Source organism: Eublepharis macularius, chromosome 12, assembly GCF_028583425.1.
Source record: "Eublepharis macularius isolate TG4126 chromosome 12, MPM_Emac_v1.0, whole genome shotgun sequence".
Taxonomy (NCBI): domain Eukaryota; kingdom Metazoa; phylum Chordata; class Lepidosauria; order Squamata; family Eublepharidae; genus Eublepharis; species Eublepharis macularius.
This window is the reverse complement of record NC_072801.1, coordinates 58,659,234-58,674,767: the sequence shown is the minus strand read 5'-3', so window position 1 is coordinate 58,674,767 and position 15,534 is coordinate 58,659,234. Positions and strand designations below refer to the sequence as shown.

The 15,534-nt window shown below is 48.4% G+C and overlaps 1 protein-coding gene across 3 annotated transcripts; it reads left to right on the top strand.

Annotated features, from left to right (window-relative positions):
• Nucleotides 1–22: 22 nt before the first annotated feature.
• On the top strand, nucleotides 23–15,450 carry TBC1D17 (TBC1 domain family member 17). 3 transcript variants are annotated; one of them, XM_054993093.1, is made up of 17 exons: nucleotides 23–89; nucleotides 770–868; nucleotides 1,308–1,382; nucleotides 1,620–1,731; nucleotides 1,923–2,136; nucleotides 2,635–2,746; nucleotides 3,623–3,787; nucleotides 5,422–5,550; nucleotides 5,767–5,870; nucleotides 6,005–6,099; nucleotides 7,856–7,972; nucleotides 10,212–10,312; nucleotides 10,496–10,595; nucleotides 10,899–10,996; nucleotides 11,800–11,916; nucleotides 12,977–13,063; nucleotides 14,153–15,450. In XM_054993093.1, the coding sequence occupies exons 1-17, from the start codon at nucleotides 69–71 to the stop codon at nucleotides 14,363–14,365; spliced, it is 1,959 nt and encodes a 652-aa protein (XP_054849068.1). In that variant the 5' UTR covers nucleotides 23–68; the 3' UTR covers nucleotides 14,366–15,450. The 3 variants fall into 3 exon arrangements, with proteins under 3 accessions (XP_054849068.1, XP_054849067.1, XP_054849069.1); XM_054993092.1 differs by having other exon boundaries at nucleotides 5,419–5,550; XM_054993094.1 differs by having other exon boundaries at nucleotides 61–144; nucleotides 5,419–5,550.
• The last annotated feature ends 84 nt before the right edge of the window (nucleotides 15,451–15,534 follow it).

The following is a 15,534-nucleotide window of genomic DNA, read 5'->3' as shown; positions in this document are numbered from 1 at the left end:
GATTATGAAGGACTGTGGGAAGGATAGGAAGTGACGGTTTGTTTTTCCGGAAGTGGCTGTCTGGAAGAATGGAGTTAGGGGCCTGCAGGGTGAGGCAGGCCTTTGCCTCTTCGGGCATGCGGTTGATAGGGTTGCCAGCTCCAGGTTGGGAAATTCCTGGAGATTTCGGGGGTGGAGTCTAGAGAGGGCGGGTTTTTGGGAGGGGGCCTTAGTGAAGTATAATGCCATAGTAATTTCCTCCAGGCGAACTGATCTCTGTGACCTGGAGAGCAGTTGTAATTTCTGGAGCTCTTCAGGCACCACCTGGAGGTTGGCAGTTAGCAGCCTTTTTGTTTGGGATAGTGTCTGGGGATGGGATGCAAAGGAAGGGAAGCTCCACAGCCTGCCCCCCAAACCAGCAAGAGGACAGAATTTTTCTCCAAAAGCAAAGGAAGGGGGAGGAAAGAATCACTTTCTGTAAATACTGGGGTGGGGGTGGGGGTTGAGGATAGATTAAGAAATCTGATTTTCCTGAGCTGGGCATTTAGGAAGAGAAATAACTGCATCTGACACATTCCTGGCTTTTACACTCTCTCAGTGCCCTAGTTATAGGTTTGTCCTTGCCATATGTTTTAGTATTGCTGTCAGACCTAACAAAGCCCCTTTCAACTGCATTGATTTGAGCGTGAAGTCTGGGGTTTGTCCTCATACCAAGGAGAAATAGGAAATCGGGGGTCAGCACAAGGTCTCTTTCTGTACTAATCTTTTGCTTTTTTCCATCCCGCTTCAGGTTGCATTTGAAAAGGATGGTGTCTATCTCCACACCAGTGCGAAGCGTCATCCTGATCAGGACTCTATCATACCAGGGGTTATCCGCATAATTGAAAAGGTGAGTTAAACTGGGCTACTGGATGGGTGGCAAAGGGCCTTAGCAGAGCTGGTAGGGATTTAGGGATTGGGTCCCTTGAATGAGTAATTGTCAGGGTTATGGTAGAACTTAGTTTCTAGTATGGAACTCAGCACCCTATTTCATCTTTAAACTTTTTTTTTTAAGTTTCTAGTCCTTGTAGTTTAAGAAGGGGGGGAGGGGAAGCTGGTGAAATCTCAGCACTGAGAGTAGGCCTGAACAATTTTCAGCAGTCAGTTGTGGGGTCTGTATGGAAAGGATGAGGAAAAGAAGAATTCTTTGCTAGTCCTAATAGCTTCCCCTCTGCGGCTAGTAGCATAATGAACATAAGTCCATCTTTGTTTGATTTGAATTTTTTTCATGCAACTTGTATACACTGCCCAGGATATTTTGAAGTTCTTACAGGCCTCTCTTTATTAAGGGCTCAGACACTTTGTTACAATGGACGCCTGTAGAGGAGACTTCAGATGCTGCTCAGATAACATTTACCAAGAAGGTGAGATTCCTATCCCAGTGCTTAAACTGAACTCACAGTATAAACCTTTCTATCTCAAAGACTGAATAGCTAATGATACATTCTTTTAGATTAGGGATTTTTAAAATTGTATCCTATTGTGAACCACTGTTGTAATTTATTTGTTAAATTGAAACCATTGTGTTGTCTGAGCATATCATGGTGTAGGATGAAGAAATGGACAGTTTCTCCCTCCTGATCTTGTTCTTTGCCCACCAGGATATGGTGGGCTGCCAAGCTGATGAAGAAATCTTTGATCCAGGATATGAGCCGGACTGGGCTGTTATCAGTACAGTGGGAACTCACTCACGGGTCCAGGAGGAAACAAATGGTAACTAGAAAGAGGAGTGGAGGGGACTACTCCTTCATGTAACTAAGAGGCATGGGTTGAAGGTGGCTGAAAAATATGCCACAAGGAATGAAGAAGCGGGGAAGAAGAAGGAGCTCATAGCAGGGGGTTGTGGGATATTCTCCTAGGAAAGAAAAGCATTGTCTGACACCACTTTCTCCCCTTACAATCAGCTTCTGGGCCAAAGTCTCCAGTTCCACGTGGCCAGTGGGCGTTCACTCTCCACCTGTCTGAGCTGAAATCCATTCGTAAAAGTAAACCAGGTTTGGGCTGGTCATACCTCATCTTCATTACCAAAGATGGAGTCTCCATTCAGGCCCTGCATTTCCACCGTGGGGGCACCAAGGCCCTCCTCAAAGCTCTTTGCAAATATGTCATCTTAGCCACGTGAGTGAAACTGGTAATCATTAATCTCAGCGGATTAAGGGGAGGGGGTGGGAACGGGGAGGATGATATGTTGCTCAGTGGTAGAGCACTTGCTTTGCATGCAGAATGTCACTGCTTCCAAATGACCTGCAAGCTAAGTAAATAGTTGGCCTAATTGTTCATCATGCATCATGAAGCAGAGTCCTCTCTGGACGATGTCACTTCAAACTGCAGGTGGAGAAAAATGCATTTTTAAAAACCTGTAATATATATCTGTTAAAAAATGTTGAAAGAGAATACCTTGGGAACAGTGCTGAGCAAGAACCCTTTGTTTTAGTGCACTGGGTTTCTGCAAATAGGGAGGACCATTCAAAAATATGATTTCCCCCCACCTGCTGTCTGAACTGGTACTGTCCAAGCAAGGATGCTAACATGTTAGTGTACTGAATGTGTAGCCTAGTTCAAATTTTTGTCAAAGGGGAAAATGAGCTCATCCTCATTTCTTTTCTCTCCTCAAAGCTCCCCTAAAGATTCCCGGCTCTATTTGGTTTATACTCATGACTCATATGCCCTCTCCCACTCTTTTGATGAACTTCAGCTCTTTGATGACAGTTCTTCCAACCTTGTTTCGGTGAGATTTTTCTCTGTTCTCCATGCAGCCCCACAGCCATCAAAGAAGATTTGGGGGGTTACTTCCAGTGGGTTAGAATATGGACTGAAATTATGAGTTTGTAATCTGTGGTAGGGTGTGGAAGAACGTGGTTGTTTGGGATAGTTTTACCCCGATATCCTCCCCAAAGTGGCTTAAAGTATCATTTTCCCCAACTCTGTTTTTAAACTCACAGTAACAGCCTGGTGAGGAAGGTTAGGCTGGGTGGGTGTGACTAGTTAAGGGTTGTCTGGTGAGCTTCCATGGCAGACTGGGTTTCGAACCCAGGACTCTCAGATCTTAATCTAACCTTTACACCATACCAGCTGTCCCAGTGGGAAGGGAAAGGGGTGACTGAGGGGCCAAACAAAAGATATGAACTGGGATGCTGGGGTGGGGTGGGGGGCTGTAACTGGCTAGAGAACAGGAACCTGGACTTCAGAGTTCTCCTTAGGAGGTGTAAGATTAAAGCAGAGTATTGGTGGTAAATGCTGGGCAAACTAAGGTTAGGGTTCTAGTGTATATTAAGAGTGGTATTCTTGGATTGTCTGGCAGAGGAATCAAGGATGATAAGCTATTAGATGGATTTGGGGCTGGGGCAAAGAGGCCTGGATTATAGAGCCAGCCTTTAGAAAGCAAGAGGGAACGGATGGGTGTGTAAACCTAATGAAAGCCACTGAGGTTTGCTGACACATCCCATCTCTCATCTCTGCATAAATGTTGATATGCAACACAAAAGCTGTTAAGCCACGGGAGGGGGGGAGTCCCCTTATCAGCACCCTCCTCTGATAAACCCAATTCAAAACCCACCTCATCATCCCACACACCCCTGACTCAATTTTGTTTCTTCTCCCTCAGCGATTCTTGCAGGATCCTTATGCTGCCACCTTTGGGGGCTTCTCCAAAGTCACTAATTTCTTCCGGGGGGCTCTGCACCACGAAGACGGGACCCCCCAGTTTGCCCCCGGTGACCCCAGCACTGGCAACGTTGAGGATGAGACAGGCTTTGAAATGATCACCTGTGTGAGTGTTGGAACAGATTGTTCCGGTGAACGGCCACGGAGGCTGGGCAAAACAGTAGCTGTTCCAGTACCGCTGAGGTCCAGCAGAGCTTTCGACTGCCTTTTCTCTTCCCCATCTGCTTGCTCTTCCCTTCTGGCTGTGATTGAACGCGAAGTGGCCATTTTGGTGGGATTGCAAGCAAGCTGATGTTGGAGGTGCTGAAAAGGTGGTTAGTGAGACTAGAAAGCAACCGATGTCTTGAGCCCTTTTCTGGGGAATCATTTGGCAGGACAAGGCAGATGCCCAAAGTCCATTATGGCACTACAGTGACTTGGCAGCTGCCGCAGTTAATCTTGCTCACTTGGTTCAAGATGAGTATATGTGAACAGGAAGCAGCATCTCCCAATCTCCTTCCTCCTTGGATTGGAATGCAAGGACTTGGCCAGTCAGTATCTTCCATGAATGTGTATGATTGAAAAATTGATTCCCAGAAACTAGGAAGTCAGCAAGATAATCACCCTTTTACAGCCTTTTTTAAAATGGCCTAGTGGGAACTCTGGCATCCTGTTGAGATGTAGCAAGTCAGTAATGGCAGAAAAGCCTCTCCAGAGCTAGCTGGTATGCCATTACCTGACTTCTCCTGCCATATGCACAAGCAAGGAAGAGTTGGGCCCACTTTCTGATTGGATGAGGTGTTGTCGAGAGTAGACTAGCAGGTCTACAACCTTGCCCAAACCAAGAGGTTGCTGTAGGAAGTATCCCAGATTCCTCTGCAGCCTGCAAGCATGCTTTTACTTGATGACGTACTTGTATTACTGTTCACTCAACCATTATCTTGATCAGAAAAAAGCATGCTTTAACATGGAATATATGAAGCCTCATGACACAGGGTGGAAAGCTGCAGTACTGCAGCCCAAGCTCTGCTCACAACCCGAGTTCGATCCTGGTAGAAGCCAGTTTTGAGTAGCCTGCTCAAGGTTGACTCAGCCTTCCATCCTTCCGAGGTCGGTAAAATGAGTACCCAGGGGTAAAGTGTAGATGACTGGGGAAGGCAATGGAAAACCACCCCGTAACAAAAAGTCTGCCAAGAAAACGTAGTGATGCGACGTTCCCCCATGGGTCAGTAATGTCTTGGTGCTTGAACAGGGGACTACCTTTTCTTTAACATGAATGACACTGACACTATTTGGGTGAGATATTCAGTGAACAATGCAGTAGGACTGGGAATGCAAAACTGAATGGCAGCGTGAACAGCAAAACTGCCCAGGCCAACAGAGTGTGAGCAACGCAAAGTGTGGGATTAGAAAGGTTCAAGGCAATGCAGTACCCCCTCCTATTCTGTCCTTCTAGAGATTTAATTCCTGACCATGATAATGCCCTCCTGAACAAGGTAATTCTAGCTGGGCAACCATTTTAATCTATGGCAGCAGAAGTACACAGGACTCCTGTGAAAGACTAACAACATCAGCTCTTTTTCACACCTGCAACATTAAAATGACTGCAAAGTGAAGGTTCGCCCGCTGCATTTGAAAATGTGGGCTCTAGTCCACACAAGCATATGCTGGAATAAAATTGTGTTAGTCTTTACAGTGCCATGAGATTCCCATTGCATTTAGTCCTTTCTTAACACTCTTTCTGTTTTATTCCGGCAGCAGGCACGGCTGGGAGAGCGGCCATCCGTCCAGCGGGAGACGGCGGTTACAGAGCAGGAGTGGGAACAACATCTGGATCCCGATGGGCGTGTGCGGGACCCCACTGGACTGCGCAGAAGGATCTTTGCAGGGGTAAGCTGTAATGGGGGGTAGGGAAGTGGGAGAAGCCCTTCGAAGCCTGGAAAATAGCAGGCGAAGGAGAAGAGGAGATATGGATGGTTGTAGATGAAGACGGGAGTGCTTATTTTCCTTTCCTAGCCTGATCTGATGCCTGTTCTGAAATGTGTGGCCTACTAAATCCCTGCCAACCCTTTTCCTGCCTTTTTTTTTTTTTTTGGCCCCTTCCAGGGCCTCAGCATGCCATTGCGCAAGGAGGCCTGGAAATACCTGCTGGGATATTACGCCTGGGACAACAGCAGCGAGGAGAACAAAGCACAAGTGAGGCGGAAAACGTAAGTCTGGGGCAAAGTGATGGAGGCATGGCTGTTGGCATGGAGGAATGTGGATTGGGGAGGACACGGTCAATCTGCTGATTGAAATTCAGGGTGTGTACGTTTTAACATATTCCAACATCTGCTTTCTTCAGGGACGAGTATTTCCGCATGAAGCTACAGTGGAAGTCAGTCAGCGAGGAACAGGAGCGACGGAACTCCTTGCTGCGTGGCTACCGCAGTTTGATTGGTCAGTATGAGCTCCGCCTCCTGTGCCTGATTAGCCTATTGGTTTTTGAGTGTGGTGACCAGCACTGCATATAGTTATCCAAACAGAGCCAGAGCAACAATTGCTACAAGCTTACTTTTAAGTCCCTTCACAAATAATCCCTGCCATGAAGTTTGTCTTTTTTACACTGCATACTGAAAGGATGTTTTCATCAAGTGACCTAGCATGAGCCTAAGAGCAAAGCTGCAAGTGACTCTCTTCACGTGGAGAACACTAGATTGCTGCTCTGCTCTGGAAGCAGCCGCATCAGTGAAGATTCAGCCGCAGTGACAGCGGAGGAATCTGCTGCAGATCCTTCCACTGTCGCTGCAGCTGAAGCTTCACTGACATGGCCACTTTCTCCAGAGCAGCTTCCCGGGAGCAGGCAGCCTGCAGGATGCCCTGGGAGAAAGTAGCAGCTGCCCGCCCCCAAACAAAGCCCTCTTGTGGCTCTTCAGGCAGCGATTCTAACAGAGAGGGGAAGGACCACTCGGACTTCACTTCCCAGGTAACCTTGCGAGAAAAATCTAGTGTTCTTCACGTGAAGAAAGTCACTTGTAGTCACACTCTAAGATCCTTTTTCCTTCTTAGTCAGGACCAGTTATGATCCATCTAGCGTCCGGGAGACCCCCGTTCAAATCCCCACTCTGCCATGGAAGCTTGCTGGGTGACCCTCTTTCTCAGCCTAACCTACCTCACAGAGTTGTTGTCAGGATAAAATGAAAGAACGAAGTGATATTGCAAGCCACTTTGGGTCTCCATTGGGGAGTAAAGCAGGGTCTAAATATCTAAATAGTATGACCAATGCCAATCCAGAACCTTAGGCAATCCCACTGTATGTTTCCCTCTGCTGGAGGAAAAACGTCTACCTCCTTCTTTGCTTCAATAGTTATCACTCCATAAGAGGATCTGTCTCCTTATCTTGTGACTTCCAAGTCTAAAATCAAACTAAATGAGATACGAGAGATCTGTGGTTAGGCTCTCCCTTGGATTTTTATAAAATCTAATTAGGCCACCCCCACACCTGACGTGGCTGCTTTGAAGCTTGTGGGCGGGATCAGTGGGGGGGGGAGCGTCTCTCGCCCTTCCCTCTTCTATCACCTCAAACAATTTTTAAATCGACTCTCTAAAGCTGCAGCTACGTTTGCAAGGCAGGAGGAAGTAGGGGGAAGATGGGCGTGGATGATTTCAGTCGAGGAATTGGCAAGGAAGGAAAGGATTGAATTGCACACACTAAGTAGCCTTTTTTCGATCTTTAAAACACCCAAGAAAGTGGAGAGATGTCATAATTGCAGGTCTCCCTTGTTGCTTTTTGGGAATACTTTATCTATTGGATTGCCCCTGTTTATATATTTGGTCCCATCTGTCCAAGTCATCATTTACTCTGGCAGCAGTTCCCCAGAGTCTTGGCTGTACTGAGATCTTCCCCAGCATCTGCAAGTGGAAATGTCAGGAACTGAACCTGGGGCCTTCTGCCAGCCGAGCAGGTGTTGGATCAGGGGAGCCTTTCCGGGGCAGGTGTGCTTCCGTGCTGTGACTCTCTTGCTCCTGATTGTCTTGCTGGAACTTATCACTTGAACGTGCTGTGCTTCCGTGCTGTGTCTCTTACTGCTGATCGGCCCCTGCTGAAACATCACGTATCATTCGAACGTGTTCATGTCATATTTCAAACTCTGCCTTTTAATGGGCAGTAAATAATTAAACCAGCACTCCTCAGTGCATTTATGTCTCTTTGCAGAAAGGGACGTGAGCCGCACGGATCGGAACAACAAGTTCTATGAAGGCAGCGAAAATCCGGGCCTTGTGCTCCTTAATGATGTGCTGATGACCTATTGCATGTACAACTTTGACCTTGGTGAGGATCTGGTTGGCAGAGAGTGGGGAGGATACGACCATGTCCAGCTTTCGAGGGGGCAATCGAGGGGCAATCTTGCCTAGCAGGACCCCCTAACTGTCCAGGAAGAAGAGGTGTGGTAGCAAGGGGTGGAGGGGAAATGCAGTCTCGTGCCATCATGGGGAGCAAAATAGGATTGAAAAACTCTTCTCGTTCCCTGTTTCCCCCTTTTTAGTGGTGGCTGAAGTGGGGGTACGCAATGAAATGTTGACACTTCCACCCATTGTATGAGCAAGGTTGTGTTTGTGTGCGCCAAAAAATCCCCATCTGTTTCCAGCTTCTTGGCACAGTCCTAAGGACTAGAATCTTGCCTTTTAAGGATTCCCCCCCCCCCGCAACAAAATTACTGTTAACATGTTGGGAATATTGAATTGAGGTATTTATTTACTAAAAGTTTCTCTCTCACTTTTTAGTTGCTTTCTCAAAAGCAACTTACAATTAAAAAGCTGAAAACACAGCATACAATATAATACAAAAGACAACCCCCATCAGAGTAACCAGCAGAACAAAAGCAAAAATAAAGTTGCAAAATAAATCCAGACCCATGCATCTTAACCAAAATCATCCAACAGGAAAAGAGCTTCTTCGCCATGATATGCTCAACCAAAAATCCCACTGAAGTCTCATCCTGGACCTCTCAGTGGCTTTGGATACCATAGATGAGGGTATCCTCCTGGACTACCTTTCCGGTCCGGGACTGGCAGGCACCATTTTGGGGTGGTACAGTCCTACGTGGAATGTAGGTTTCAGAAGGTGATGCTCGGGTTCCCTGCTCAGCCCTTTAACCAGCACGGTCCATCTGGTCCCCTGTACATTTCAGCATTGATATGAAACTGCTAGGTGAAGTCATTTGGAGATTTGGGCTGGCTTGTCACCCATAGGCAGATGACCTTCAGCTCTGTCCCCTGCTTCTGGCTGATCCCAGGGAGGCTGCAGCAGCCCTGAACCCGGGCCTGGAGGCAGTTTTGGAGTGGATGCAGGCTAATAAACTGGAGCTTAATCCTGACAAGATGGAAGTGCTATTGGTGAGCGGAAGGTCTGACCCGGGACTTAAGGGGTCACCCTTTCTGGTGGGGTTGCACTCCTCTTGAAGAAGCAGCTCCATAGTCTGGGGGTGCTCTTGGACCCAGTCAGGCTTATTGCTGGATAAGCCAGTGGCAGCTGTGGCCAGGGGTGCCTTTTACCAGCTTTGACTGGTGAGCCAGCTGCAGCTTTTCCTGGGCAGAAAAGATCTGGCCACTACATGGCCTGGTTACAGCTAGATGATATTATTGCAATGCACTCTATGTGGGGCTGCCCTTGAGAAATACTCAAAAGCTTCAGTTGGTGCAGAATGCCGCTGCCAGCATGGGTTATAGGTACCGTATCACCCCAGTCTTTGGCTGTGTGTGCTGGCTCCCAATCTGGGGGCATAAGGTTGACCTTTAAAGCCCTATATGGCTTGGGCCCAGCATATCTGAAATCCCACCTAACTGCCTTACAAACCTACCTGACCACTGCAGTCATCTTCCAAGGCCATACTTTGGGTTCCACTGTCTTCTGAGATTAGGCGGGTGGTAACCTTGGAGAGGGCCTTCTCGGTTGTGACACCAAAACGCTGCAGCTGTCTTCCCAGAGCAACTCACCTGCCCCCTTCTTCTGCCAGTGGGTGAAGACTTCTTTGTTTTTTCTGGGGTTCCCTCGGCGATCCCTCCTTCCTGCCCTGTTTTTAATTGTCACTTTTATATATGTATATTTTTATTGTACTGCATGTGTATTTTAACTTGTTTCATTGTTTGATGCTTTTCTGTTTGGCTTTAATGGTTTTTAAATGTTTTTACTATGTATGTTTTTAATTAATTAGCCACCTTGGTGCCCCTGATGAGGGCAGAAAGGGGGAGTGTAAATTTTGTGAATCAATGCAAAGAGGATGGTCTTCTTCACATACCCCCTGAGACTAAGATGGAGTAGGGCCAAATGCACATAATGAGGGGGAGAGTTCCACAGTCTTTAGAAGCACACAAAACATGCACCCTCCTGCAAGTTTGCCCTATAGGCTGTTTCCTAGGAACGGGCTTCTGTTCTCACCCTTTGCCAACCCTGTCCACGTCATGACCAGAAAGAGAGTTTGCCGTGTGCTGGAAGGAAAACATGCCAGGTGGTATCAGATGAAGAAAAGGATCCTATGAGGACCTTCATATTGTTTTCTTGGCTTGCCTAGGATACGTCCAAGGTATGAGCGATCTTCTCTCCCCAATTCTTTACATCACCCAAAACGAAGTGGACGCCTTCTGGTGCTTCTGTGGTTTCATGGAGCTGGTGGTGAGTTGGGTTGGTTGTGAACGAAGGGCCTGCGTCCGTAACAGCTCTCCAGGGACAAGTGGCGGGAGCTGGCAGTGGGTGTGCCTTGACCCAGATGGCCGTCGTACAGTCCAGTGAGCAAGTAAGGCCGGCCTTCCAAATGTCTCCTCCTCAGCTTGTTCCTTCTTGCTTTTCCCTCTGCAGCACCGCAACTTCGAGGAAAGCCAGGAGTCCATGAAGCGTCAGCTAGCCCAGCTGACCCTGCTGCTCCGAGTGCTCGATCCCCCCCTCTGTGACTTCCTGGGTGCGTGACGGTGGCGTTGCCAGAAGGCGGCTGCTTGACATTTCGCTTCGTCTATGAGGAGAAGGCCGTCTCTTCTCTTAATGCATGTGGTGGGAGACTTTCCCCCACGAGGTAGAAGAGTTTTGAGCTCCTAAATGTGCAGGAGGAGCTCTTTTCCTGGCGCTTATTTCCCTTGAGCCCTCTCGTTTTAACCCCTTGAGAGTTTTAATATGGTACAGTTGGGTGCCTTCCAAGTTTAGGAAATGGCCAGCAGAGTACAGTGATCTCTTCCTGACCCCTGCCCTGTTCCTTTCTTCTCTTCAGACTCAAAGGAGTCTGGCAGCTTGTGCTTCTGCTTCCGGTGGATTTTGATCTGGTTCAAGAGAGAATTTGCCTTCTCTGAAATTCTCCAGCTGTGGGAGGTGAGATTGGGTTTGAAGATGGCTTCCAAGAGGATTTCTTGACTGTGTTGAGTTTTTGAGGGCGGGGGGTGGAATAAAGGGCTTGTAATATTAGTTCCAGGCAGATGTTTAGAACATCCTGAATTGCAAAAATCTGTTTTGCTGGGATAAGAAATCTCTCTCGGACTCTATTCCCATGAAGTTGCCTTTAGAATGAATCAGTTGGTCCACCAAGGGCAGTGATGTCTTTGCAGACTGGCAGCAGCTCTGCAGGGTCTCAGGTGGAGGGTTTTCACATCACTTACCACTTGATCCCTTTAGCTGGAGATGCTGTGGATGAACCCGGGGCCTTCAGCATGCCAAGCGGTTGTTTTATCACTGAGCCACAGCCCCTCCTGCTGAGGACAACATACAGCAGCTTTATGCATCTGATAGAGTGAGCTGTGACCCGTGGGAGCATATCCTGAAATACACTTGGCTAGGCTTTCAGGGGCTGATGGACTGCTCTCTTTATTTTAGCAGCCTTTGCTGTGTTCTCCTAGGAGAAGCAGGCTGCGACCCTGGTTATAGCAGGAGGCATTGTGATCCCAGAAAATAGAATGGAACCAAAGAGGGCTCAGCTGACCAGCAGCCATCGGGGATGTTCTGTTCATGTTGGGGGAAACAGGAGCTGAACGGGAGCCTGGCTCAGTAGAAATGGAGTCAGTTCGGCAAATGCAGGCACAGACTTATTTAAACTTGGGTTTGGTCGTGTATCTTTTCTATCTTTGCATTAAGACATTCTTCCTCTGCCCTAATAGTATCTGGGTCCTCTTCTCCATCAGGCACTCTGGACAGGATTGCCTTGTCCCAACTTCCACCTTCTGGTGGCCTGTGGGATTCTGGATGCGGAGAGACAGGCTCTAATGAACTCTGGCTTTGGCTTCAACGAGATTCTTAAGGTGAGAGCAGAGCCTTGGCTGTGGCAGGCTGATGGTGCGTCTGGTCCAGGATCCTCTTTCCCACGGTAGCCAGCCCTGCGTTACAAGTGGAGCACGCAGGCCAAGACTTGGCTCTGCTGCTGCCTCCAAACATGGAAGTGCCATGGTCAGAGATTGACCTGTCCTCCTTTCTTAGCCCATAGGCAGGTGCGTGCACGTTCTGCCTGATTCATACACAATTCATAGTTTAAGCTTCCAGAAAAGAGAGGTGCAGCCAAGCTTGAAGGTGTCATATATATATGCGCCGCACCTGCTTCTGAAAAGGTATGACTAATAACTACTTCTGTAGTTGAGAAACCCTCTTTGCAGTTCCTAGTTTCCTCCTCCTGACTAGCAGCCCCCATTTTGCTGAGCCAGCCAACCCTTGCGCTGCACTGCCCTCTGCTGGCACTTGAGGTTTCTGCAGAGCGTCTAGAAAACAAGCGGCGCAGAGCATCCGTTTTGACAGACCTTGCCTTGGTCAAGGACCGGGGCTTGCACAGGAGCCAGTTCTCCCGCTTGGCCCCTTGACCTCAGATCTTTGTCCTCTGTGCATGTATCCTTCCTCTGTAAAGAGACTCTCATCAGAACATACTCCAGAAATGGAGCTCTCCCTGCTTTGTGGCTTAATTTCCCCTGCAGCTTAAAAATTACGGCAGAATGCATCAGTTTGGCAAAGACCGCTGTAATCCACCCTTGATGGCTTACAGATAGCGAGGTACCTCTCTTTGTGCATCCCCGTCTTTTTTTTTTAATCCATCCCAGGGGAAGTAGCTGTTGTGAGTCTGTTGCAGAAAATACACACCTTCTACTGAGTCAAATCATTTGTCTGTCCAAATCGGTATTGTCTTCTCTGATCAGCTGCGGCTCTCCAGGGTCTCAGGCAGAGGTCTTTTACATTACCTAATGCCAGATCCTTTCACTGGAGATTGAACCTGGGAGCTTTTTGCACACTAAGCAGCTGCTCTACCACTATCCTGTGGACCTTCATCAGTTGCCCTTTCAGTTTTTCCCCTTTTGAGCCTGTTCTGCCTCTTCACAGCACATCAATGAGCTCACCATGAAGATGAGCGTAGAAGACATCTTATGCCGAGCCGAGGCCATCTACCGACAGCTGGCAGCCACTCCGGTAGGGAACATCTGAAGCCTTATACCAAGGGAGATGGTTGGGTTCATTTTGCTAGGGGCTGGTCTTCTGTGACCAGAAGAGGCCTTTCCTGTTGACAAAGTCCTTCAGTTGGAGGTGCCAGAGGCCAAACCTGAGCCTTTCTGCATGCAAACTGAGCCACGGTTCCCCTTTCCCACGTGCTGCCAGCCCTTCTACATCCCTGTTTCCTTTGGGGAAGTGATGGAGCTGACACCAAGTGACCCAGGCAAGCAAGCGTCTCTCTGTCTCATCTCTTGGCCACCCCCAGGAAAGTGATATGTAAGAGGATACGTATCCGGCAGATCACTTTCTAGTGGGGAAAGATAATATGAGCTTCTCACTTGCTCAAAGCCCCTTATTGGGCAAAATGTGACAAAAGATGACATTTTTCTCTCTCTCGGTGACTTCAAAATATTGCAATGCTGAGAGCAGATTTAAATGAGAGGACTGCCGGATAAGGACCCCTGAAGATATGCCGTCTGTGTAGGAAAAATCCTTAATTTTAATACTGTGCTGTTTTTATGTATTTTACTTCAGAGCCGAAGTGTGCTAGGAGCAGCACGAGTCTAAATGCGCCTCTGAATAAAAGGGGTGTATGCCTTTGCTTTTCCGTTTAATGTGGCCTCACTCAGGGGGGCCTTTTTCAAAATGTTCCCTCAAGTGAGCTGGGAGCCACTCCTGTGAGATCATGCCTAGTAGCAAGAAGCAAATGGGGCAGGCAGCAAACACCTTCCGTGCCATTGCCACCTCCTGGGACCATGGTGCTACGGGGAACAATCACCTCACGCTCTTCTGTGTGGTTCCTCTTTTCATATGTCACTGAAGAAGCAGAGTGACTCTTCTGCCCCGATGCTTTGAATGGGGTCTCGGGGTTGAGCCAAAGGAAATAGGTGTGTGGGGGGAGGCCACACGCTCTGGAAACCTGGCTGCCCTTAAGCTGGTTGGCGGCAGTATGACAGCTCTGGGGAGCCTTCTGTACCATGCCTTGAGTTCTGTGATTCAAGAAAGACAAAATACACAATTCCATCACTAAACTGCCCCCTCTTGTCTCATCTCTTCCCCCCTACCTAGGACCTACCCCGCAACGTCCAGGAATTGCTAGGCCTCTCCGAGGGCAAGTCTCCGTCCCCCAGCACTGACACGGCAAGCTCTCCGCAGCCGCTATCCCCCAGCCAAGCCCAGGAGATGGAGCTGACGGACAGTGTTTCCCCAAGCCAGCCTGACAGCAGCATCGAAATCTTGCCTACTGAGGAGGCGTCCACCTCTCAGAGTCTCTCTCCTTGAAGGAAAAATTCTGTCGTCTCGGACCACCGCCCTCCTCCTTAACACAAGCACTTTAACCAGAGCAGGGTGAGGGTTAAGACTGAGGTGAAGGGCAGGGGAGGGTTTAGGGGCTTGGGGTTGTCCCCTGCAGGTCACTTGGCTGCAGGCACATCAGCTCTCCAAAGGTACTTGGAGCCACGGGAGTAGCTGTGTCCTCCTAGAGTTCCCTGAGAGGGGAGGTTGATCTCAAAGGCGCCAGGGCTTGGAGCACATTATGTGCCTTCCCTGTAATGCACAGGGGCTATAGCCATTCCTCTCAGCAGGCACACAGGCTTGGTAGAGTTCACTTTCCTGGAGTTAGAAGGGACTAAGTTAATGCTGCTGTGTTCCTTGACTTCTGGGGTAGGTTAGCTCAATCCTCTTAGCTTCTCCCTCTTACTTCAAACACTATTTTTGTGTGAAGCTAAATCCTACATGGCCTCTTGGGAGAGAAGGGCCTCACTTCACACTTCAAATTGCACACATAGTTAAGTTACGCTCCTTTGGTGATCTCTCCGCATCTCTCTCAATGCTCTTCCACGTTGGCCTACCGAACATCAGTCTGATGGCAATTATTTTTAATTTCACATTGCTGATGAAGCCTCTGTGGTTACCCATGGAGGTAAAGAAACTTAAGCTTGGGTTAAAGGGAATTGATTGAAGGAGGTTGGAGCAACTAAACTGGAAACGGGGATTCATGAGCCTGAGGCTGGTTAGTTGAAGGAGATGAGGTTCACAGAGAGAGAGAGAGAGAGAGAGAGAGGGAAAGGGTGCCAGGGGATCGCAACAATGGAGGCAGAAAGCCAGAGTTCTTTGATTTCCACTGGCATTACTCATCAGGTTGTGCGCTTACAGCTGGAGGATCATGTGGCTCTGAACGGACATGTAGCTCCATTCTTATGTGCCTCTCTGGCATAGCAGGTGTGTGGATCAGCTCCTTCGGCCGACTCCTTGTGCCTGCCCATGTGCTCTTATGGCCCTACTCTGCTCTGTTGAACAGCATCCTTCTCAGCCCTCACCTTGGTTTCTTTGTTTCCTTTGTATCGTGCATTAAAAATGTAGTGTCATTTTGTTTGGCTTCTGTGTGGGTGTGAGTGGGAGGGGCAGTTCCCTAGCAAATTTGTTACTTGGAGTTACCATGGCCATATTGG

Bases quoted from the DNA above. Each gene is read 5' to 3' on its own strand.
- TBC1D17 (XM_054993092.1), top strand. From the start codon at position 69: ATGGAGTTAGGGGCCTGCAGG. The intron at 2,747-3,622 runs GTGAGATTTTTC...CTTCTCCCTCAG, and splicing joins GTTCTTCCAACCTTGTTTCG to CGATTCTTGCAGGATCCTTA. The intron at 11,917-12,976 runs GTGAGAGCAGAG...GCCTCTTCACAG, and splicing joins GCTTCAACGAGATTCTTAAG to CACATCAATGAGCTCACCAT.